Source organism: Excalfactoria chinensis, chromosome Z (genome assembly GCF_039878825.1).
Source record: "Excalfactoria chinensis isolate bCotChi1 chromosome Z, bCotChi1.hap2, whole genome shotgun sequence".
Lineage (NCBI taxonomy): Eukaryota > Metazoa > Chordata > Aves > Galliformes > Phasianidae > Excalfactoria > Excalfactoria chinensis.
Window position 1 is genome coordinate 36957494 of NC_092857.1, and position 24043 is coordinate 36981536.

General features: G+C 38.5%; 1 protein-coding gene across 2 annotated transcripts in view; it reads right to left on the reverse strand.

Moving 5' to 3' along the window:
• Positions 1-11712: 11712 nt before the first annotated feature.
• The window catches only part of NTRK2 (neurotrophic receptor tyrosine kinase 2), a 202265-nt gene continuing 189934 nt past the window's right edge, over positions 11713-24043 (reverse strand). The window contains exons 17-18 of one of the 2 annotated variants that reach the window (XM_072359872.1): positions 18431-18589; positions 11713-17596 (exon numbers count right to left, since the gene is read on the reverse strand). In XM_072359872.1, coding sequence (XP_072215973.1) covers positions 17411-17596; positions 18431-18589 — 345 coding nt within the window. In that variant the 3' untranslated portion in view covers positions 11713-17410. The remainder of the gene's footprint in view (positions 17597-18430; positions 18590-24043) is intronic. The other variant, XM_072359865.1, reaches the window with a different exon arrangement.

Consider the following 24043-nt stretch of genomic DNA (forward strand, 5'->3'; position numbering starts at 1 on the left):
GAAAAATTACCTTTCACTTACAGATAAGCTAACCAAGTAAATACCACAGCTCCAAAACACTTATCTGTATAAAACTGAAGTTCAAAATCCTTAAATACTTTTTTGGATTACCTTTACTATTCTTTCTTCCTCTGAACAAATGAAAATATTGTGGAGCAAAACTCTAGCAAGAAAAGCTTTTTTTCTTTTGAATTATGCTTCTGGAAAAATTGTACAGCTCCACAGATTTGTTGTTGTTGTAAGTGAATGATACAAAACCAATGGGAAATCAGTTTTGTTTGTTTGTTTGTTTTAAATATATTTTGTTACTCTTTTCAGTACTTTTTCCCATCTGTTTTAATAATTTGCAGTTCTAAAGAAGGAATTGTATGCTCAGAATAATGTTGCTGTTCTTAAATGAGTATTTTTCATTAGCAGTGCTCCTTTTAGTCTGCTCTGTACTGAGATGTTTCTTAGGGACGTAAACCAGATGAACTCAGCATGCCTTTCCTACATACTTTGGAGCAAACAAAAACAAAAAACAAAAATAGTGGGGAAAGAAAAAAGATTTAAAATTTTCTCAAAGTACAATGAAGCTCCTGGCAAGAATTTTGGCAAGGTGTCTGATGAAGAGCCTTCAGGATTACCAGTCAAATTTCTGCTTCTGCTAATCTAGCATTAACCTTTGTCAGTTTGTGCTTTTATCCTGCATATTATCCGAACAAAGCATTGAGGTCTTAATGAGGGCCATCTTGAAGGTGATTTCACAGACCATTACAGCTCTGCTGTTAATTAGAGGGAAGTAACAGACAATGACTAACATAGAGTTGCTGCTTTTGAAAATACAGTGTTTTCTCTGTTCACCAGTTTGGTTTTTTTTTCCATACGAACATTTCATTTGCTGCTGTTACACATTATGTATTATTTTCAGTTCAGTTTCCATCGCATTTTCTTCTAAAGTGTTTCCTGTCATGTTCTAAGCTGATTTTGATGACAACTGAATGACACCTAAGCAAAATTAAGCACTGCAAAATTTTTTATGCTCTCCCCATTGATTTGGGCAAACAAAGTTTGAAACCCTAGGATCTTCTGTACTGAGCAAAAGATCTAATCTGCATGAAAGGTTGTAGATGGCTTTGTCATTACGTTGAGAAAAGATGCTCCCGAGGATGCAGTGCAATTTGGGAGTTAGTGCGCTAACAGGTTCCAGATGTTTGCAGTGTTTGCCTTGTATGTGAGACATCTCCTGTTGATGTTATTCTTCCTTTACATCAATCTATCTTTATTTTCTCACGTAGCTGAGGGACAAATCAACACAGATGCAGAAATGGTGTCATGCAAAACACATGAATAAACATATAAGGAAGCCTTAAGTTCTGTGTATGTGTCAGCTATGAACACAGTGGTGAGATGCCCTGCTTACAGCCTCATAGGAATGCCACCATTTTTCTGTTTTGGGTTTGATGGATACAGGCTTTTAGTTCCAGCTGGTAAGGAATTTTGCTCTAACATGCTACTGTACAGTAAACAGAACTATAATGTACTTTGAATGACAGAGGAATCTTGCCATGCTTCAATTTGTAGTGGCTCTGCATCCCTGAACTGTAATGCCATTTCACTGTACTCAAAAAGTGCAGTACCTGTACCAAAGTTTCTAGGGACAGCGTTTCAAATGCAGACTATGGGCTGGTTATTTATTAGTCATCACTATATCTTCTGTCCCATCCTGCAGCATTTCTGCAAGGTACATACTGGAAGAGGAGTCAGTGTTCATACAGTTTGGATGTATTACAGTCTCCAAAACTCATGTGGGAATGAAACTGTTGTCTGACATACACAATACAGTTTGCATGTAATGAATATGTATTGCACAGCATAAGGAAACTCTTAGCACAATTATCTCCCCATTGAAAATAATATTATTATATAAATATAAGGGTGAATAGTGGCCTTTTAAAACAGAGTACTTATCAGGCAGTTGTCTTCTGTTATGGATTGTTTCTGTTATTCCTGAGCACAGATACTTGAGATCCCTTGCTGCTGTGTACACAAGTGCCCTGCGCAGTGTCAGGCACACCACAGCTTCTTTTACTTCAGACACACAAGTATCTCTCCACAGACACCTGCTTTCTGACATCACTGGCAGCTTTTTTCACAGACTGCTATGGCTTTACCCCCCTTTTCACCTGGTTTGTTCTGATGTCAATGACAGGTGGACTACACCATATGCTGTCCTTTGAATCTACATTTTCAGATTTACCTTCTCTTACCTTTTCTACTTTCCTTTTTTTTCTTTTTATCTCTCTCTGTTTCCTTTGCCAACACCTAAACTCAACATGAGCAAGCAGAGGAGAAAAAAAGGTAGCCTAGGACACACCATGTATTAACACATTTGCTTATTTACGTATTGTATTTCTCTGTTGTCCTAAGACAGAGAACATCATCCCTGCAGAGGAGGAGCTATCCTCAATGAAAACCTCTGAATGAAACTCTCACACAAAGAACATCTTCAGAAATGCTATTGAAATTGTTGTCATTTATTACTTGGATTTTATTTGGTTTGTAAAAGGTGTCCTGTTTACTACCTGTAGATGATACAGCATGGCAGAAACAGTCAATGTAGAGGTGCCTTAAAAAAAAAATAAAAATTCACAGAATCAAATAATATGATTAATGCCTCCTATGTTATTCTGATAGCCCATGATGTCAGAGGTAGATACTGGTGATACAGAGGTTGAGTATTCTCACCAATATCCTGTTGCATGGTGCTGCTGTGAGACAGATGGCAGCAGAAGGATTGTGTAACAAATGCCATCTGACATGGAATCCATGCATACGAAGCAAAGGGGTGTCTCTGAACTCCTGCATATGGAAGAAATGGCACCTACTGACATGCATTGATGCTTACTGAATGTTTCTGGTGACCAAAGTGGTGCATTTCAGCACTGGCAACTGCATATAGAAAGTGTTTTATTTCAGTGAGCATAAGAATACAGTGTCATACAAAACTCATGAATAAACATGGCATTTATAAGAAGCCTTAGTTTTAATTAAAGTGTCAAAAGTGATGACATCTCCTGCTCATAGCTACAGAGTAATGCCACCTTTTTCCCATTTTGCATACCCGGCCTACAGGTATTTATAATGGCATACAGATTATATTCGTAAACATGAAATAACAGCACCTCATACATAATCCTGAGTTTTGAAAGCTTCGTGATGCAATCCCCTCCTTCACTCTATAAGAGTTCGGGTGTTGTACCAGCTGGATCAGAGACCATTTCTTGATGCCTGTCATCTGGGAGGCAGAGGAACTGCAGTCTCACAGCATGGGGACCTGAAGGAACTCCATACAGTGTGCAGCATTTTTTTAATCTGAATTTTAATAGGAGATCTGTTCACTTAATGTCACTTCTTTCCATGGACTTCAACCTGCCACTGTTAAATGAACACCTGGCTAGGGTTTTTTTTGAGTCACTGAGGAGAAGAGCTGAGTGTGTGGGTAATCTCAAGCAGAATTACTTGATCATAACTGAAAAATTTATGTGCGATTTTTTTTTTTTTTTTCTTTCATCACTTTGTTTCCTTTGTAGAGGCTTATTGGTAGTTTGCGTATTCCTATAGTTACTTTCACTACATTTTCCAGTTACTTGTAATCATCTTCTTTCACATAAGGAAAATAAGTAGAACATAGGAGAACAGCTATATAAAAATCATTAAAATTGAAAAGAATGCTCATGAGCAAGAGAAAGAAGAAAAACATGGACTCCATTTTAATGAGGCTATGTACTTGCTGTGTCTGAGGAGATTTCATTTAAGACTGAAATTAACTTGAGTGCATAGGCATGATTTCCTAATTATTCTACCTGAGATTTTGCTGAGCAGTATCAGATATTACTGGTGTTTTTAAAAAGAATATTGTTAGTGTTGCAACTAATATCTCACAATTTATAGTAAAAAAAAAAAAAAATGCTGCAGAAACCCACAGCTGCAGGCATGCCATTCACTCTCACTGAGAAATAATTGGGTATGCGTGGTGGTACACCAACAGATAAAAGTTCACCCCATGCCAGGAGCTGCTTGTGGCTGGTGCCTGGATTTCTGCAAGGTTGCAAGGACAGAAAGAGCACACAGTGATAACCTGAATCTTTTTACAGCTTCACATTGGCTGTAAACCAATAGCTAAGGGACCCCTCCACTCAAATGTGGTTTCACTTTTCCGAATTTTGATAGATTTTTCTTCACATTGATTTGTTCAGCAACTTTTGAATCCACCTTTGTTCCTGGTGTTCCCGAGAATCTTTGGCTATGTTAAATCTTTGGCAGCTTAGACTGCAGATGCATAGCAGTAACTTTTCTTGCTGCCTGCAGAACACCCTCTTGTTTCTTTTCAGTGGCTCTCAGCACTTTATTCTGAAAAAGACAGGTGAATAGTCAGACCATACTCATCTCCACCGGGCCACTCACCTCCCCTATAGCATGGACCTTTCTACTGGCTGAAATGAACTCTGCCAGTCTGCAAGGCACCACCTAGCTACCTCTTAACCATAAGAAAATCACAGTGGATGCTTTTATTTTCTTGAGAACCAAGCACACAGTATAAACTTCCACTGTTAGAATAAAGTCAGGTATTGCACAACTAAATTGCTATGCAGTCAGTTTTTCATCTTATTCTATCTAATCCCATACTCTCTTAAATCTATGATCAAAACAGAGAGAAAATTCTATCACCTCCACTTCATCACTTCATTTTTCCTCTTTAATGACTGAGGAAACTTGCACTTTTTTTTTTTTTTTTTTTTTTTTTTTTTTTGACAGTGCAAAGTTTTCGGCCAATTTTATTTTTGCATATTTTCTACTTTTCCATCTCCCTTCTCGCTACCATACCTTGGCCTTTGTTGCTTTTCTGTAGAACTTCAGTATGGCACCAGATGCAGATTCATTTGAACTCCTCTCAAGTATCCATATGCCCCAAGTCTCGTGGCACATAAATCACTTGGAGCTTTCTCCCATGTTTGTAAGTTTTCCACTGTTGGAGTTCTCCCAGCATTTGAAAAAAATTGGAAAAGTACAGAAGATAATAGAAAGAAGTACGGTTAAAAATATACATCTATGTATTTATGCATGTTTTCTATACACACAGATTTATGTAGAAAATACACTTTAAACTAAGACTTCTTGTAGACAAAGACATACTATCTCTTATGCTCTTAGCAATGCTAGTTCAGTAGAAAGTCTGTATCTCACAGGAGGAGACTCTGTAATAAAGAACAAGAAATAATCTGTCACAAAGAAGTTCAAATCATATTATAAGGGCAACATGGATTCTTCTATCTTTAATTTTTCTTGTACAACTGTTAAAACAGTTCTCCTTTGATTTTTAACCTTTTGCTTGCTGTTCTGAGGGAATGGATATATTTGCTATATGTTTCATGTAGTTTCTGGGTGGTTTTTTATTTTATTTTTAATTTTTTAAATTATTATTATTTTGCTATGCTATGCAGAAGCATTTAAATGTCTATTTTTTTTTTAATTTTTTTTTTTTTCCCTGCAATAATGCATCTTTCAACACTAGCAAATAAAATTCATTTTCCTTATGCCAAGGTGCAAGTTAACACCATCACTGATAATTCTCACTCACCAATTTACATCAAATCCTCTTTCTAATCCATTCTTTTTCTTTAGTGAATAGTATCACTATGATACAGCAGCTCAAAAGTGTATGTGACAAACTCCAGTCGTAGCTATGTGAACTGTCCTAATAATGCAAGTGGGCTCATTAGCAGATAATCCTTTTCCCAGGAGCCTGCTGTGGCAGGTATCAGTGGAGAGGTAGCAGTCCTTATAGTCCTTTCAGAGATCATACAGTGATACTACGCATAACAGCAAATGATTTTCATTGTGAATATGGTGGAAAGAATTGAATTCATAAGTGCTGCCAGGAAAATTGCCTTATCTACAAGTTTATATGAATGTTTTAGCATCAGTCCAACAGTTACTTAAATGAGGAATAAAGAAAAGAATAGTGGATGTGTTGAACAAAACAATCATGCTCACTCTAGAAAATTATTCAGGCTACCACTGTATCATCTGATCTGCACCAAAATTCACCTCTTGCATGTCTCACCCACTGCATCGAAGGAAGTTTTCCCATTTGTTTCTTGTGGAGTAGAAAATGATTCACAATCATCCAGAGCAGCAAGCCAGTGAACCAGAAATAAATAAATAAATAAATAAATAAATAAATAAATAAATAAATAATCAGTTTATCAGGATTTCTAAAAGTGCCAGGGCATTATAAGGAGAGACTTAGTAAGACAAACAAACAAACAAACAAAACAAATAAACAAACAAAAACCAACAAACCACCCCCGTAATCATAACAGTCAGATGTGGAAAACAATATAACAACTTGATCTGGATTATCTTAGAAACACCCCTGAGGTGATAGCCTCAAAGTATCAGGGGGAACTGGGTGGGACAAAACTGCTTTCCAACGCAGAATATCAGGGCTGAAAGAGCCCTCACTGGGTCATGTAGCCCAACCTGAGATACCTACATGGAGTGACTGCAGCTATATCACTTGTAGCATTGATTTCGCCACCTTGCTCCAAGAGGTATCCTAAGGTGGACACTGCACTCCCTGGGTTAAGTTGTTCCTAACAAGTAAACTGATATCTCTCTGCATGTTTTCTCATTTACTGGTAATCGTTCTGATTCACCTGTGAGCTCTTGGTCACCTGGCACTCCTGTGGCATGTGCAGCCTAAAAAACACACCTTGGCTGGAAATACGCTGTGTCTTAGCTGTGGTCCTGTATTTGCAGAAATTAGCTTGTTTTCATGTCACTTTTTAATGATTCCCATCTTAGGGAAGAAAACCTGGCCAAGCTCCTCCTTCTTGGCCAAGGGCCATTTGTCCTGGCCTGGAGCTATATGTTCTGGCCCAGTGAGATCCTTGTCCTGTTCTGCAGAGTTTAGGAGTCCTACACGCAATACTAACCATGATCTGCTGCAGAATGAAACATAGCCTTGTTCAAACCCCTTGGAAATCTGCACTTCTCTGAGAATATGGGTAAAATACAGCACCCTGTAAGGTTGAGGTAGATAGGCTGGCCTGTCAATGAAGAAGAACCTTGTTAGTGGCTTTCATTTAGCGGTTGGATCTCTGCTTTTTTAATCACTCAGCAATTCTGCTCTGTTCCTTCCCAAGCACAGAGCATTTCCGATTTGAAGAATTGCTTTCCCATAATTAAATGCAAAAGTGTTAGTCTCAGTCCTCTGCACAAATTACTACCCCATGAATGCAGAATAACTTATTTCAAATAGTACTTTATTCCATTTATTGTACAGGTATTGATGTGTGTTGGATTTGTTCTATTTTGGAGGTACTTCCATGGTAACTAGTCTCCCCTGACAAAGACTATGTCAGAGAAGAAGTGGAATACGCAGATACTGAACTTTGGGCAGCCAGCACAACGAAGGCTGCCAGCATCAGCCTCACCAAAGCATCACCACAGAACGTGCTGTTTGCCCATGTCTGTGTGAGCCTATTGCTCACTGGGGAATCCCAGCAGAGTGGATGCACAGCAGCAGCAATGAGCACTGTCTTTGTAAAGTAAAATATCACAAATCAGTGCTGTGTTCATTTTTAAGGAGCTGGATGCCTGCATATGTGGCATCACGTTCACATTTTGAAGAGGAAATATCAGCATGAAGGGGTTGCATTTGGCTGACAGACCTGTTCAGTGCTAGTAGAAATTCTTCAGGTAACAAAACAGCCAGATGGATGAAAGAAACACCAGTTGTGCTTTGCTGCCTTTCACTGCTGTTCTCACTTCATGTGTAATGGTTTTGCTGCCATTTTGAGGTGCTGCTCCTGACTGCCATTTTTAGCTTTTTTGGACCAGCCCTGGTTTACTTTCTGAGTCTGGCAAGAGAGTATCCTACCCCAAACTTTTCCTGACACTTGCTACCCACACATGTCAGGATTTCATCATTGGAGGCAATACAGCAGGGCAAGACCTGCAACAGATTCCCAGAAAAAAAAAATAAAATTTCTGCCAATAGGTGTTATTTGTCATTTGCATGGTATATGTTACCACACAAAGCATGTATTTATTTAGATTTATTTAGTAGCCTCACTGGAATCAGAGGCAGCATGTTTACTTCCTGTCTGCTTTCTCTCACCCAAGCTACTTTGGAAAAAAACAAAAACAAAACAAAACAAACAAACAAAAAAAACCAACAACAAAAAACCAAAAATCATGAATGGATAGAAGAGGGCTTGGTTTGCAATGGTTTGTTTGCAGAGATTTCACTTCTTGTGTAATATCTTGGAAGAGCTGAAAGACAAATATACTCTGCACTGAATCCTCCGTGCTCAGGGATGACGGGGAGAGGGAATATGAGTTCCATATGTTTCTCTTATTTTGTCTCCAGAATCCTTGCTGTTTCTGGTCGTGATTTTTCTTGAAATGTTAATTATAGGCACTGGGGATATCAGCAGTGCTCTTAATAGATTAGCTTAGGTTCTGGTAAAAAAACAAAACAAAACAATCAACCAACCAACCAAACAAAAAAACGCTTGATGAATAAAAAGCCAGTTTCACAAAAAGCAATCAGCTAGGATCACAAAATGTGCTTAGGGACAAAGGACTGCCCCACTGCCTCCCATAGGAGGCAGCACAGCGCTGACTCTCACCAGCTCCCGCACCACCCTCACATGATCTGGGGGACTGCCTGCGTGGAGATAGTGACGGGGTCCTGTAGTACAAGAGAACAGGTATCTTGGCACAGCAGGCTCAAGACCTTTGAAGGGACCAAGCTTTGTCAACAGAGCCCGCTGTGGCAGGGAGTGCCTAAGAGTTCCCAAGGGAGAGGACTTTTAGGGCCCAGGCAGACGTTCCCCTTCCTGGCACAAGATGGGGACCCAACCAGTTCTCCACTGTCCCCAGGCTAGGGGCAACAACTGTGCAAGGCACCCAAAAAATTACCAAGATCCAAGCCTAGCTTCCAGTCATCTCTAGAGAGCAAACAACACAGGTCTGCCTAGGCAAAGAACAGCGTCCCCTGGCAAGGAGGTCCACTCAAAAATAAGTGCTTGCTATTGTAATGTCCCATGGTCAGGAGCACCCACCTGTTCCATGACAGGCAGATCAGTGCCACTCTTCTTGCTAGCAGCTTGTTCTCATGGCCAAGTGACATGTAGAGAGGTGTGTGAGGGGTACTTACATTTGGGATGTCTGTATGGACAGATGGCCCAGAGATCATAGGAGAGTTTTGAGGAGGACCATCAACCACAGGCTGGTCAAGGCCTCTCTCATCCTGCCTATGCTAGAGAGGCAACCTAATGCCTTTGTGAGCATCCCTTGGGACTGCACCAGTGAGCCATAAATGGACAGGAGGCCCATCATCTTTGTGGGATTTGACAGTTGGTGGATCTGTAAGGACAGGGACTTCTTGGTTGCCAGGACTCTCTCCAAGGCCATCTGAACCAGAGGGGCTAAGGCAATCTGTGTTCTCCTGTACAGGGACAACCATGGTGTGCTGATCCTTTCCTCATATACTGCAGGCTTTGCAAAGACAGGGAAACATTTATTTTCTTTGGGAAAATGTGCACAGTGAGAAGAGAACTTCCATTGCTCCTGCATAAATACCACATCACTGACCTCTGCTTATGATCTCTCAGTGGTGATTTCAGCTTCTGCCTGCTCTGCAGGCTGGCTTAACCACACTTGGTATTACTTTTTTCCTCTCTGGGTCATGGATGGTAACTACTGTTTGCACTACCTTGTGAGTTTTGACAGCATGTGCTTCCTTCTCAGTATCAGCACACAAAAATTAACGAGCAGTTATAGGTATGAAGATCAAATGGAAAGGAACTGTTCCCACTCTGAAGCTGACCACCTCTGGACAGTTTGAAGGCTCTGCCCAGGTAATGCATGCTGAAGGGGAAGAAACGAAAATGTTACCCAGATCTAAGGCAGGTAACACTAGTCAGGAGAGCATAAAGGTGCTCTGCAGAAGAGGCCTTTTCCTTTGATCAGCTATCACAAAAAAAGTAGTAAATTGCTCCTAGTGAATAATAAGGTCCAAAACATCTTGTCATTGCTGTTGCAGCCCCACCTTACACAGGCTGTGCTTCCCTACAGTTTCCACAAACATTAACATGTTGCTTTGACAAGTTAGGCTGTGGGCTGGTTTAGTGGAGTCTGCCTGATCCCAGCCTAATGATTTTGATTACTTTTTAAAAAAATTTTCTTTTTTGTCTTTCTAGTGCCATCATCCTTCTTTGTAACATCAACTTTCTCACTGATTTCAGAATAAATTACTATAGCCATTAAAAATACTAATGGGAATAATCAATAGGCACTGAGAAACACTCTAAAATAATACAGTGACGAAAATGATCGATTTTCCAGTTAAGAATAATTTAGCACAAAGTCTTAATCACAAAATCGGTTTGGGGATTTTGTTGAGCTTTGGCAGGAGCAGGAGCAGGACTTGTGTTGAATAGCCCCTCCTGGCCCATGTTATTTCACAGCTCTCTTTATGTAGGAGGCACCAGAAGTGCTGATGGTTCCTGGACTCTGCAGCCAGCTGAGAAGGGTGCTCAGCTGCTGGTGCATGTTGTGTCAGCAACCCTAAACATCATGACCTTAAAAAAGCTACCAGGCCTCTCTAAAACATTTTGGACCATCAGCAAGCTTTTGTCATCCTCATTAAAGGGTCTTCTGCCAGTCCTTGTGCAGCCTGAATTAATATATTTCTCCTTACAGTTGCAGTGATCTGCCACTATTTTTAAGCTGAGTCTCTGGTGTAATTATGTTCTCATGCAGGTCAAAGAGGCAGAAACTCACACACAACTCTTCTGCACCAAAAAGAGGTGAGGAAGTTGACACTTCTCCTATGTGCACAGCATTCTGTCTGTGGAGGATTGGATGAGGTGGTAAGGGGCTAAAGGTTACCATGGCCACCAAGGATTGGCAGAGTCTGGTTCTGCCACTGATAAACAAGCCTGGCCTTAAAAGCCCTATAGAAAAGGGAGGGTGGGTTGACTTAGGCAGACAAGCTGGAGCTGCAAGGTGATGCTTACATGGACCAGCCCTGAGACTTTCTGCAGCTCTTGTTGCTGCCAAAAACAATTCTTTGCAATCAGAGGTGTTTCATTTCAGTATGGCAGTGCAGCCCACTGAGTCTGGAAGACAGCTACGTTTTGCTGAGAAGGCAGACAGGACACATATAAACCTCTGACTGAACACAAACTGCCAACAAATCTTTTCAGTGTGAAGTGGGGTTATTTCATAGCTTTAGACAAACTTTGCACTGAGGCTTCTTCTCTGTGGGTTATTTTGTTTTAACCTTTTGAGAGCTTATCTCTTGCTCACCTCATCTCAAAGAGGTATCCTGGCAGAGGGAAGCAGACACATAAGAAAGTGGCTCTCACTGTGCTTTACTCTAACCTGGAGGAGTTTGGTTTACATCTATAGCTGATGGGGAGCTCTTCAACCATCTACTGAACTTTTGTCTGGATGTTAAGCACTCTGTACTCTATATTTCTATAAAAAATTATATTTTTTAAGGACTTGGGTCTAATGCTCTGTTTAGGCTGACGTGTTAAAAAGAACAAACCTTTTTCTTCTGCATTTTTAATGGAACTTCAGTTTGAGAGATACATTTTGCAAAAGCTGTAAGTACATGCAGACAGCATAGACAAATTTCTTGCAGGTCTTTTTTTATGTTAAAATATAAATGGTTATTTGCAAAGCCAGCTCCCCAGATGAATGAGTTAAAATATGATCTTTGGTGTGGAAAACAATAACAACAACAAAAACAAGAAGCAAAACAAAATGAAACAAAAAGACTCTACCATTACATTCAGATTTAATATTTCTTTTTTTCGTATTAATAGGGGTCGCCTCTTTTATCAGTTAAGAATTCAGTGCCCTGATTTTCATTCAGGATGTTAGAATGCAAATCTATCATCCTTCTAATGACACCAAACTCTTCCTTAATTTCATTCTTTTCGAAAAGAAAGGAGATATATGAAGGCATTCCAACAAAGAAAACACACAACACTTCATGAAAATTGTAGGTCTTTAAAGTTATCATTTTATCTTTCTTTTGGATGACATTGTTTATTGTAAGACATAATTTTTATTGAATACACTGGAATACAAGAGACTTTCCATGTCATGTGGAGAGAAACTGGTCACATGATTCACAAACAAAACTTTTAACACTGATACCTAGGCATCACTTCGAAATCAGCCAAGATGCAATGAAAGTTTTAAAGCAATGACTGGTTATAACAAACTGCAAAACAAGAACCACTAAATATTTGCACAGAGACATCACATTATAAAGAAAGAAAAGGAAAAAAGAAAGAAGAAAAATAGTTCTACATACCAGGTCACAGTTTGGTGACAATATAGAAATTTATATTTATATGTAGGTATCTTTCTCTTTATCTTGAATGACAAAGAGAGAGATATCTAGAAATATATATACATAAAGTATAGGTGGAGAACAGGGCTGGGGCAAATATTTCATAATTAACTGATTCTCTATTCAATTAAGCATCAGTGTTGAATTAAGTTGCTTTTATATAAAACATTCTTAGCTGCTTTTCTTTGTTACAGAAAGATAGATATAAGCTGCAATATATAGGCCTCTGGAAAGATTTGATTTTATTACATATTCCAATCAAATGGCCTTACTATTGGCAGCTTCTATTATCTTTGCACAAAGTACTCAGTGTTTATAAAATACCAGCCAGTCATCACTCGGAACCTTCTACAAGCAAACAAAAAAGTCCCCACAGACCTGGTCTAGAATGCATAGACGGTAAAAATAATACACCCATCATTTCCCATTTCTTCTCCTGAGACATGTTTAAAAGATGGCAAAATAGTCACTTGGTTGCTATTGTGAAATTCACAGTGTTTTCCCTGCAACATGTAGACTTTTTTTTTTTTTTTTTTTTTTTTTTTTTTTTTTTTTTTGCGCTTCGTATTTATGATGAACATAGCATTCCGCCCCCACCCCCCACCCCAGCCCAAATAAAGGTCTTTTTAACTAAGGCTCTTAAAGGACTTCTTGATTCACAACAGCAGTGGTTCATCCCAGCCCTGACAAGAAAATACAACTTCCTGTGCTATCAAAACCTTCATCTTTGATTAGAAACCCTGATCTATTCACCATCCCTTCCCTGGCTCCCTCCCTCACATTTTATAGCAGTATTTGAAATTCCCTTACATGCTGCAACAACTCAGACATAGTCTAACACATGTGCACTGTATCTTAGTCAACCAGTGATCTGATCATTTGACTGGGTTGTTGTTTTATTTCTTTTTAAAGTGTTCTATAAAGTCTACATCAACCACAACAAAAACAGTATCTGGGAAAGGTGGAGAAGAGTAGACAGGAGGAAGGCAAGAGGGAAGGAGAATGAAAGAGAAAGGAGCTAAAAGGGAAACAGAAGAAAGAAATAGAAGGAAAGAAGGAGGAAAGAGAAGGAGAAAGGAAATGAAAAAGTGAGCAAGAAAGATATAGAAAAAAAAGGAAAAAAGCAAGCAAGAAAAATATAGGCATTTACTTTTTAAACTATAGACAATATAAATATATGCTGGATTACCAATCAAAATGAATAAAGAAATTTTAACAAGGGTACGCTCCATCATGCATCATGGGGTGCTGTTGCTTTACAAATACCTGTTCACCACCACCAGTTCTGGGTTCAGTAGATCAACTGAGAGTGAAGGACAGTGTGGCAGCTGCTACAATTATTACTGCTGAATCGGCTTTCTCAATGTCCTACAAGTAGTGTTGCAGCCTGAATAGTCCAGCTCATTCTTGGTACTGCAGACGAGTATAAAATGCTAATGGAGCTGCACTGTTATTCTAGGACAACAAAACAACAATAGCACAAACCCAGAAATGACAGTCAGTCAAACTCTACTTTTGGAGCTTGGAAGCTTATCTTTCATTTCTTTGTGATGAATCAACAAGTGAGACGGGAATGGAAGAAATGTTTTTATGCAGTCATATAGGGAGGAAAGTGCTTTTTATATTTCTGGCATTCTAACATTGCCTCTGCTGCACACCAGTTAAAAAGCTGAATCTTACAAACATAGAAAAAGAAAGATCAAAAGAAAATATGATTTTGGTTATTTAGCAGACTTAATCAATTTATTAATAGCACTCTAATTATCATTTGTTATAACGTAGGTGTATGTAAATTTATACATATACACACAATCCATACATAATGTGCATGCATGTCTGCACATATAAATAAAATACAACAGACATAGGCATACATGTATATGCTATGTGTGTATATATATAGCCATATGCAAGCACACACATATATTATATATATGATCAGTTCATAGCACAGTCCAGAAAGACTTTTTAAATGAGCCTGATTGTCATACTTACTCAGTGTACACAATTTAGCGGACAGTGCAAGCATGATGAATATGCACGTATACTCACCCGTTACTGGGATTTGAGAATATTTCTTCCTTTTCTCTGCTCATTCTGCTACACTTATCCACCTTTTAGTGATCAAATGCAAGATATGTATAGCTTCAGTTTATATCTTGTCTACTCTGATTACACATTTTATGCGCTATCAAGAACATTAATGATATAGTTCAAGGTTACCATACTGGTGGCTCTGTAGAACATTTGGTCCCCTAGAAGTTCAACATACTGCTATGTTATTGCACAATGCATTGTAATATTATTCATTTTGTGAAATGACTACAGTAGTCTCAATAGTAAATAAAAAAGAATATGCCAGTAATTATAATTTCAAGGTTTTGTGGGTTTGGGTTTTTTTGTTTTGTTTTGTTTTATAGGTGTTGATTTTTTTGGTATTCATTCTTTCAGTGCTTGCAAAACCCACCTATTTGCTTTCAGGCTGGAGCCTGCTTTTCAGTAGAAGAAGCATCCCAGATGCCTCTTCCTTAAGCTCATAAGACCTAAGACAGTATACAGAAGGCAGAAACTCAGCATCTCTCCCTCTGTCACCTGCAGCCTTCTCCCACTGCACAGCATCAGTGGACAGTTTTCTTTTCAACCACTATTATTTTGAAAATCAGACTCAAATTCCTTTAAAAGATGAAACTCAAATTCTCAAGTGAATGGGTTTCAGTGGATGCTCAGTCTTTATCTAGCTTTCTATATGAACTTCCAGGACAGTCTAGATAAAATCTTAAGGCCCACTTTACAGGAATCTTCCTCTGGCTTTTTGTGTGTTTCCAGTTCAGTAGCAATTATGAAATAACATCTTGTTTCATAAAGAAATACTGAGTATGGCTTTGTAGATACACTGTCATGTTTATTTGTAATGCTGCCCTTTGAATGACACTGAGAAGGGTAAAACTCCATCGTTGTCCAGTGAACTGTTTTATTCTGAAAACATTTGAAATCTTTATATGCTAGCTCTAAAAGCTTCAGAAGAAAGAAAACTAAAGTACCTCAATAAATAATATATGCATGCAAATAATATATTAAATGTGTTATGAGAACATTTACAAAAATAAAATGCTTAATTTATTAAATAAAATATCCCCAACACAAAAATGAAGGACTTTTTTGATCTGGCTCATATCAATCAGAAATAACAAAAAGAGAAAAACAAAGTTGTGGGTTTTCTTTGTTTTTGTTTTTGTTTTTTGTTTTTGTTTTTTGTTCTTTTTGTGTGTGTGTGTGTGTGTTTTTTTTGTTTTTTTTTTTGTTTGTTTTTTGTTTTTTGCAGTAACGCCCCCTCACAGAGGGAGGCAAAAGTACTAAGGAATAGATAAGGTAGGTTGTCTGTTGTAAGAATTCATATTAAAAATAACCCTAACTCTAAATTTGAAATCTTCAACTTCCGGTTTGAAAAATAACAGATATGCCCATGCACTTGTCGTCAACACAGTGGCCATGCAAAAGTACACACACAATGCCCATCCAACAGAAAAGAAATTATTTAAGAAAGACTGGATGTTGGTAATGACAGCACTAATACCAATACAAACATGGTGCTGAGCTCAAGATCTTTGCACTCTGAGAAGTGAGCCATAACCTCAGAGTAATTTGTTTTCCCCAGGTATCTCACTTTATCCCCTGCCATGGCTCAAATATAACCAGTGATGTCCATGCTTTAGATTATTCATGTAGTATCAGTCTATTGTATCTGTAACATTGTAAAGGCATTTTAACATAGCTAATGTCTTTGATTATCCCCTTTCAATGAAATATAAGTTATACCATTATGAGTTTGCTATGCCTACTAAGGTGTTTTACAAGATGAGTGACAGCTTCTGCACAAAGGGCATTAATCGACAGAGACCATGCACAGTTTTGCTTGCACGGTTTGGAAAAAAAAGAAAAAGGATTGAGGAAGAAATATGTTGCCGGACAAGCAGAGTGTAAGATGCATCTGCCCCAGCATCCATAGCTTGTCCTGTCTTATCAAAATCCTTAGTTTTGTTGTGTGATCCTGAAATTAGTACTGTACATTAATAAGCCTAGCTTCAGCCTTTATTAAAAAAGACTTGCTGGAGAACATTTTCGTACCAGTGGCGTGACAATATCCTAGCAGAAGACGAAGTAAGGGCATGTGTTTACTTATCACGTTGCAACATAATTGTGTGCAGTGCTGGCAGCATCTTTTTCCCTTTTAACATAAACTTGTATCTGGCAATGAAAGGTACTGGCAAAGTACCTCCTAGAATCCCCTTACTCCTCAGAATGACTCTCCAGGGAAAGTGCTAAACCTCCTCTTGCCTTCCATCAAATGATTTCAATGTTTTTAGTGGAGTTTGATGCCATCTGATCCCACAGTTCCTCCAGATAGTGGATCACACAACACTGTCTTGTTTCCATCTGGCTTTTTTCTCTGCAAGGAGTACTCTTCATGTAGAGAATACCAGTCTTCTTTTTCCACTCACATGCCGAAGCAAAAAAATTGAGGTGAATCCATTAAATCTCTCAGTATCTTTACAGCAGACATCACAAAATTCGAGTCAAATGTATTTTCCCTTTTTTTCATCCACATCAAAGGCATGAATACAACAAGGCATTGTTAGTTGTGGTGGGCAAACTGGAGAGTCTGCTGATATAACAGATCAGGTTTTTAAGGCCTTTGTCTATGCAGAGTTACAATAATGCAGAAGCCAAATTGATTATAAAGACAGGAGAGAAGAAAAAGATGATAGAAACTGAAAGAGGGAGAGAGAGAAGAGATATGTCTCAGTAATGTCTAAAAAGTCAATACTGTGTCTACAGATGGAGAAGTGTACATTGCTTGCCCTTTAAAAGCTTCTCCACAACTTTGTCATTAATACTGTCAAAGTTAAGAACACATTTTAATGGAGTTCAGCGGCAGTCGAACACATTCATTCACACAGCCCATAAAAGTAATGCTATGAGAATTTAGCCTAAAATATCCAGGTAGACTGGAGATGCCTTGGCCAAGTTCTGAAGGAGGGAATGGATTTCTTTGATGTTGAGCCTCATGTGAGGTTCCCGTTGCCAACATCCCAGCATCAAGTCATACACTTCCTTGGGGCACGTGCGAGGTCGCTGAAGGACTCGGCCCTGAGTGATGCACTCAATCACCTACAAGAAATTAGAAGGAAAGAATCAGCATGGCTGTGACAACTACTAGGTCTCATCTGCAGAAGAATTAGCTGCTGATGACCACATCAACCTCACTGGTGGCAGTCTGCAAAGGACTGTATTTCTAGGTGGATGCATAGGGAGCAGGATGTGATCCTGAAAATCACTGTACATGTACAACACCAAAGACCAATAACTTCACTAACTTCATGCATGTTCCCTCCTTTTTCCCTAAGGAAATGATGGTTAGGAAGCTGTCCCATACCTTCTCTTCCTGCCCATCTCTCTACCACACTTCGTCTCAGAGGAGGATACGTTTTCATCTTGCTCACATAAAACATCAACACCCCTTTGCCCATCCTTATACCTTTTGAATATTACTGTGGCTAATCTCTGGAAAGGCATTACTTCTTATTCCCAGTACATTAATTAAGAGAGCAACTGATTCCTTAAATCTATTTAATAATGCTTTTGAGCAACCACTTCTGCAATCATATGCGTGACATTCATCTGAAATCAGCCAAATGCAGTGCAGGAATAAACTAAGCTCCTTTTCATTACCTTATGGTCCTTCTCAAAATTAAACTATCATATACAAAGAAGGAAACTACATTCCAACCTAGTTCTGCTTGAACGAATTCCTTCCACCTTGGGAAGTAAAGGCTGAAAAGGAAGAAAATAAACCACAATGTTTATGGAAAGATAATAAATAATTGATATTAAAGTTTTTGCCTTTACTAGATAAATTCACTTTTGTCCCTCCCTTGTAAAAATCATATAATCAAATAAAAAGCAAGCCTTCCCACAAGCAGTTTGGAAATGTATTGCACAAACCTCATTGTTTGAGAGCTGGTACCATGGCTGTTTGCCATAGGTAAAGATTTCCCATAACACAACTCCCAGGCTCCAGACATCACTTTCAGTGGTGAACTTCCTGTACATGATACTTTCTGGAGGCATCCAGCGGATGGGGAGCATGGTGTGACCCCCAACCTGAGAAAAACAAATGAAAAAAGCAGAAATAATTCCTCCAGATCCAATCAAGTAGGATATTAAGATATTAAACTGGCCGCATACATGGTTTCTACTTTTCCAGTCCTTTGCCATTGGCTTCAAGGAGATTTTAAGAACTGGGGAGTTGTTCTCCAAACTCCTCTCCTCAAATGACAGTCACTACCGTGGTAGGTTTTTCAGCAGAATCTCCTAAGTTACTGTTCTTGAAGTACAAACTGAACTCGAAGTATGAACATTTACTTGGCAGTTCCTGACCAAGGAACTATAAATTAATTAATTTAGCTCTCTTATCCACTTTAAATTAGATGAGATTTACTCTCCATTTTAGAACTCAGGAAACCATAAGTAATTCTTACAATGAAATCTGCCCTGATGATTCTCCTACAAAATCAGTGATATCAACTGAAATCCACGCTGAACTGACAGCATTATGTAATATGATCAAAATCCATGCAGTTTAATCTCTTAATTTGGATTGAAAAAAAAATTGCCTGTTGGTAATTTCGAAAGTTAATCAATGTATCTTATTATTTTTTCTCCATTAACTACCCAGTACCACATAGCTTTACAAAATTAATAGTTCTTTGGTCATATTCTCTTATAATTAACATCTTGTAAGACATGGAACCCTGTCCCAAATCATCTTTTCTTTACTTCTCCAGGAAATTTTACTGAATTATTGCCTTTCTGAAGAGCATTTAAAACACTTCTTTGTTTCCAAAAATGCTTCCATAAAATCTCATCACCTAACTGTAATTTAAATCAACAAAAACAATCTTTATTTCCAGTTTATAAAGAATCTGTTGTTCCAAATACTTCCCATTCTGACAGGACCACATCATTATAGAAATCTACTCAGGTACTTTTAAAATAGCACAATGGCTTCTGCTACTGTGATATAGATATATAAACATTTTGATAACTTTTACACCAAGGCAGTTGTGACTATTTCCAAGGAAGTAAGAAAAGAGGAAAATTTTTTTCAAGGACATCTAAATTTTGATTAATTATCCTTTTCTTGTGTGAAAACACATTTACTTATGAAACCGTATTTGCACTTTTAAGGTTGTGTCAATTCAATACATCATTTCTCCTTGTGAGATTTTTCTTATGTTGTTATAAATAATGCTCTCCTTGTTCTTATTTTAAAACAGCAAAAGGAAAGAAGACCCAACAGAAGTTCAGTCAGGGTTCATACTATTTCTAAATCACTCAGAACACCCATTTCCGGCTATTTGTCAGTGATTCGGTGTTAGTGCAGTGTACCAAAAACACAGATATGACTTCTAGAACTCAGCTCTGTTGCATACATTGCTGCAAGTCCACACTTACTGAAGCTGTAAAAACAGAAAGTCATGCCAAAACTTTCACAGACTTTCACACCTAGTGTATCATTAGGCACTTTTCCCTCTATCTGAGAAGCCACATGAGGAAGACTATTTTATTCTCTGATGTCAAACAAAAGGCAGATTCCCAAGTTTAATCTCTGATATGCTGTGGATCTTCTTCTGACACAGCACAAACTGCTGTATGCAGATTCTAGAGCTATTCAAAACGGACCCTACACCTGAAGATTCCAGTGTAACTTCTATTTACAGAGAATGGATATATGCTTTCAAAAGCTTTTTTCAATCAGATTGATTAGTCCTTGTGATACAGTTTATCCCTTTGACTGGCAGAACTCCTGTAAGACACCAGCCATCAGTATTTTTAATAATCTTTGACCAAGTAATTCAAAGATGTGGAGAGTTCAAAGTGATGCATGAAGATAGCTTCAGTTTCCACCTTATCATAAACTAAACTGACATGGTAACCAAACAGTTCTAAATCACCACTTTTACTACTGTCTTGAGAGACATTTCATTAGCAAGTCAGAAAAGTTAGTCCCTTTGAAACATGCAGTCACATACACCCGGCCAAAGGGCAAGTGCCATTAAAAGATGATTAGTGATGAGAGGCTTTTGGTCTCATTAAATATTAAAATGGCTCTTAGATCTGCTCATCATATAGCCTCTGCAATTGGTTATTTTCAGCAATTTCTTTGACTCATTCCTTAAAAATTAATGAAATCTGTAAACAATAAACCTAGTCTCTCTATTTTTTTTTTATTTGTCACATCCTACATTAAGAGATTTTTTAAAGAACAATTAAAAATACCACTCTCCATAACTTTCCCATCATTCCTTGCTACTGAATAAAAATGTACTTCTGGTACAGCTCTGAGCCTAGTCCCCAGTGTCATTCAGTAACATTACTATCTCTAGAGTGATGGTGACAAACGACCACCAAATGGTAGTTTTGCAATTAGCTAATCTGTAACATAATAGACCTAGGTGTCTCTCTTGGTAGTCCTAGCAAGACTGGCTCATCATTACTGGTCCTCACCAGGAATTCAATTTGCAGATAAGCACAAACCATAACACTCTTTGGTGTCTTCCCACATAGCTTCACCTGGAATTGTGTCCATTTCTGTTCCTGAAAGCAGAAGACTTAACTGAGAAGAACACTGTCTTAGGAATAAGAAGTTCTGAGACATCTCCAACTCTATCATGGCCAGTATCTACTACATTAAGTTACCTCCCAAGACTCAGAGTCCTTGTGACAATAATATTTAACTCTTTTGCAAAAGAACCAACACTAATATTATATGGGGTCTTTTTTTTTTTTTTTTTTTTTTTTTTTTTTTTTTTTTTTTTTTTTTGCCAGATTTCACTGCAACAAAGAGAGCAAACCTGTGCAACACTGAGCAACACCTGTGGCAGTCTGAGCACCTCCTACCTCTGGTCCAAGAACATCTTCAACTGTAATTGAAATTTCAGCTCAGCCACATAAAAAAACAGTGATCAGTGACTGATCGAAGACACTATTTATAAATGTACATTTCTTCTTTAGTGATCAGAGGTTACCAAGCCAACTATTGCTTGGTTGCGTTAGGTACATGCTCAAAATGAAGCATGTGCTTCAGAACCTTCTAAGTTGTGAGCTGCTTTTGATACCTGCTGAGTCCAAGCACCCACAGCTGGGTCATTAATAGCAGTGAAGAGAGGCAGAGTGCCTTTTCACTCTTGTTACCAAATTCTCAGTGCAGTTACGGGGTGTTTCCCAAGATGGATCAATGAAAGTAAGTATGAGTATATTGACTAAACCTTAAAGGTTGTGAGTTCTTAAAAGGGATGTTTTCTGAATCCATTTTAATAAAAAATGCAAGTATTCATTTCTGATGTGCACACTATAATTGCAGAGCTGCTTGATACTCAAACAGCCATGTGCTGAGCAGACTATCACTGGAGATGAACAACACCTTTATATTCAATCTAGCTATGGGTATGAAGGATTTAAACATATAAAAGTTTTAACTTAATATGCTATCACTTTAACATGTTTGCTGTAGCTATAAAAATGCTGCAGAAATGACAACTGTCTGGATACTAAGGGTAAGCTTTCTTGACTCTCACCTGAAGGTAGCAGCATTTTTTGTTCATTTTTTATTTAGAATTGAATGAATCCTTCCTGTGCCATGAGTGTGCACTTGGGAACATCAGTTTATGCAAGCAAGCCTCTTCTGTAGCCTTCTATTAAGTTTACTAACAATACTGGGATGGAATCTAAGCCAGAAAGTCCACTGAATTAACTTTTGCAATATGCAAACTATCCACAAGGAGGAGACTGCTATGCTACATCAGTGAGCTATGATGATCTCCAAGGAGAAACTGACACATTGTTCAGTGCATGAGATGCTTTACTTTCAACAAAACAGTGTTATCGAACTTGTCATCACTTTCAGCTCTCATTTCTTTTTAATGAATTTATCACTTTGAAAGATGCCAAATGAACATACCTTGAACATTATTTTGGCTTATTGGCAAACATCAAGCTTCAAGGATCACCATGTCTTAGCCCTGAAGCAGGACACCTAGTGCTAGAGTGCTGAAGTTTGCTCACCTTCTGGCTTCATAAATTGCATATCTTGCTTTGCAGGCACTGGGGATTATTATGAGGTTTTTCTGTTGCAGCAGCCTCTGTTTTAAGAAGGAAACTACCCTATAGTATGTAACCTTGTGGAAGCTGATTTTTGTTGCCCAAGTTTGTACACATCCATCCATCTGCCCATCCATCCATTTAATGTAACCATTAATTTTCATGTAAAATTCAATGGAAACATTAAGGCACACTAATATTACTACTATAGATGTAAGCCCTTATCTGACTATCGTCAAGATCAAGGTAATCAGTCACTGCAACTTCTGTATGCCATGTGAAAATATATCTGTGAATATGCATCTCCAGTCACTGCTTTCACTGACACTGCCCCGTCACTGTGGGAACACAAAGACCTCTTGTCTGACATTTGTAGGGAAATTGATTTATTCTCTTACCAAGAACAAGCAAATGAAGCCTTGTTCTCCTGCTGGGAATAGGAGGCTATGGGTGAGGTTGGGAGAAACCCATGTTTTTGATGTGGAATAAACAGGCTGTTCCCAAATCCACAGACTGTGTCTGTGGATATGCAGATAAGATAGAGGCTAAGAACCAGGAAAAGTGCAAGAAATGTGTAAAGATGGTGAATCAGTCAATTCACACCAGGTTCATCCCTCACTCATTCGTACTTGGGAAAGGGGGAGGGACAACTGGATGACCCACTTCTGCAAAGAATGACAGCTGCAGCCTATCCTTACCACACTAACAGTGGGATCTGTGGTGCTGAGGTCACTACAGAGGGTTTCATGACTCCTAAGCTCTCCGTCAGGGTTCTGCAGGACAATCAAAGATGAAGGTCCAGCTGATGTAATCTCTCCTTCTGTTAAACAATGGTGGCCATATTTGAGAGGCTTCTGCTCTCCATGAGTACGCTAACCTCTGGCTTTTGCAAGCTCAATAGAATACAATAATTTCCAGCTTCAAGTAGTTGGTTATACTGAATTCATGCAGTAAAAAACACAGCAATCAATTGCATAGATTTGGAAACCAGACTCCCTTATTTACATTTACCATCTACAGATTCCCACAATTCCCTCAGTGTGACACTGCAGTAGTGTGTGATGGTGGCTTGTATGTACATTCTCTGAAGACCAGCGCTGCTACTTCTACCAACAGCAGAAACAGTAATCTGTTTACTTGCTCAGTCTTAGGAAGCTGAGTGCCCAACCCTTGGGTTTCAGCCATGATCCTGACCTATACATTGTTTAGCCTAACTGCTGCATACATCTCTACAGCGTTCCTCTGGTAACAAGTGGAGGGCAAGCCTTTTGCAAATCAGGGTGGTAGTCAAGAAAGCAGAAACACCGCCCAGCATTTGCTTAAAATAGCTACATGTGACAAGTAGATACCTAGCATCCTTAATACAGCTTGATTTTAATTTGTTAAACTGGAACCACACTGCCTCATTTATTTGCTCTTAATAAAGCATCCTGGAAACTTGGGGTTACACAGCAT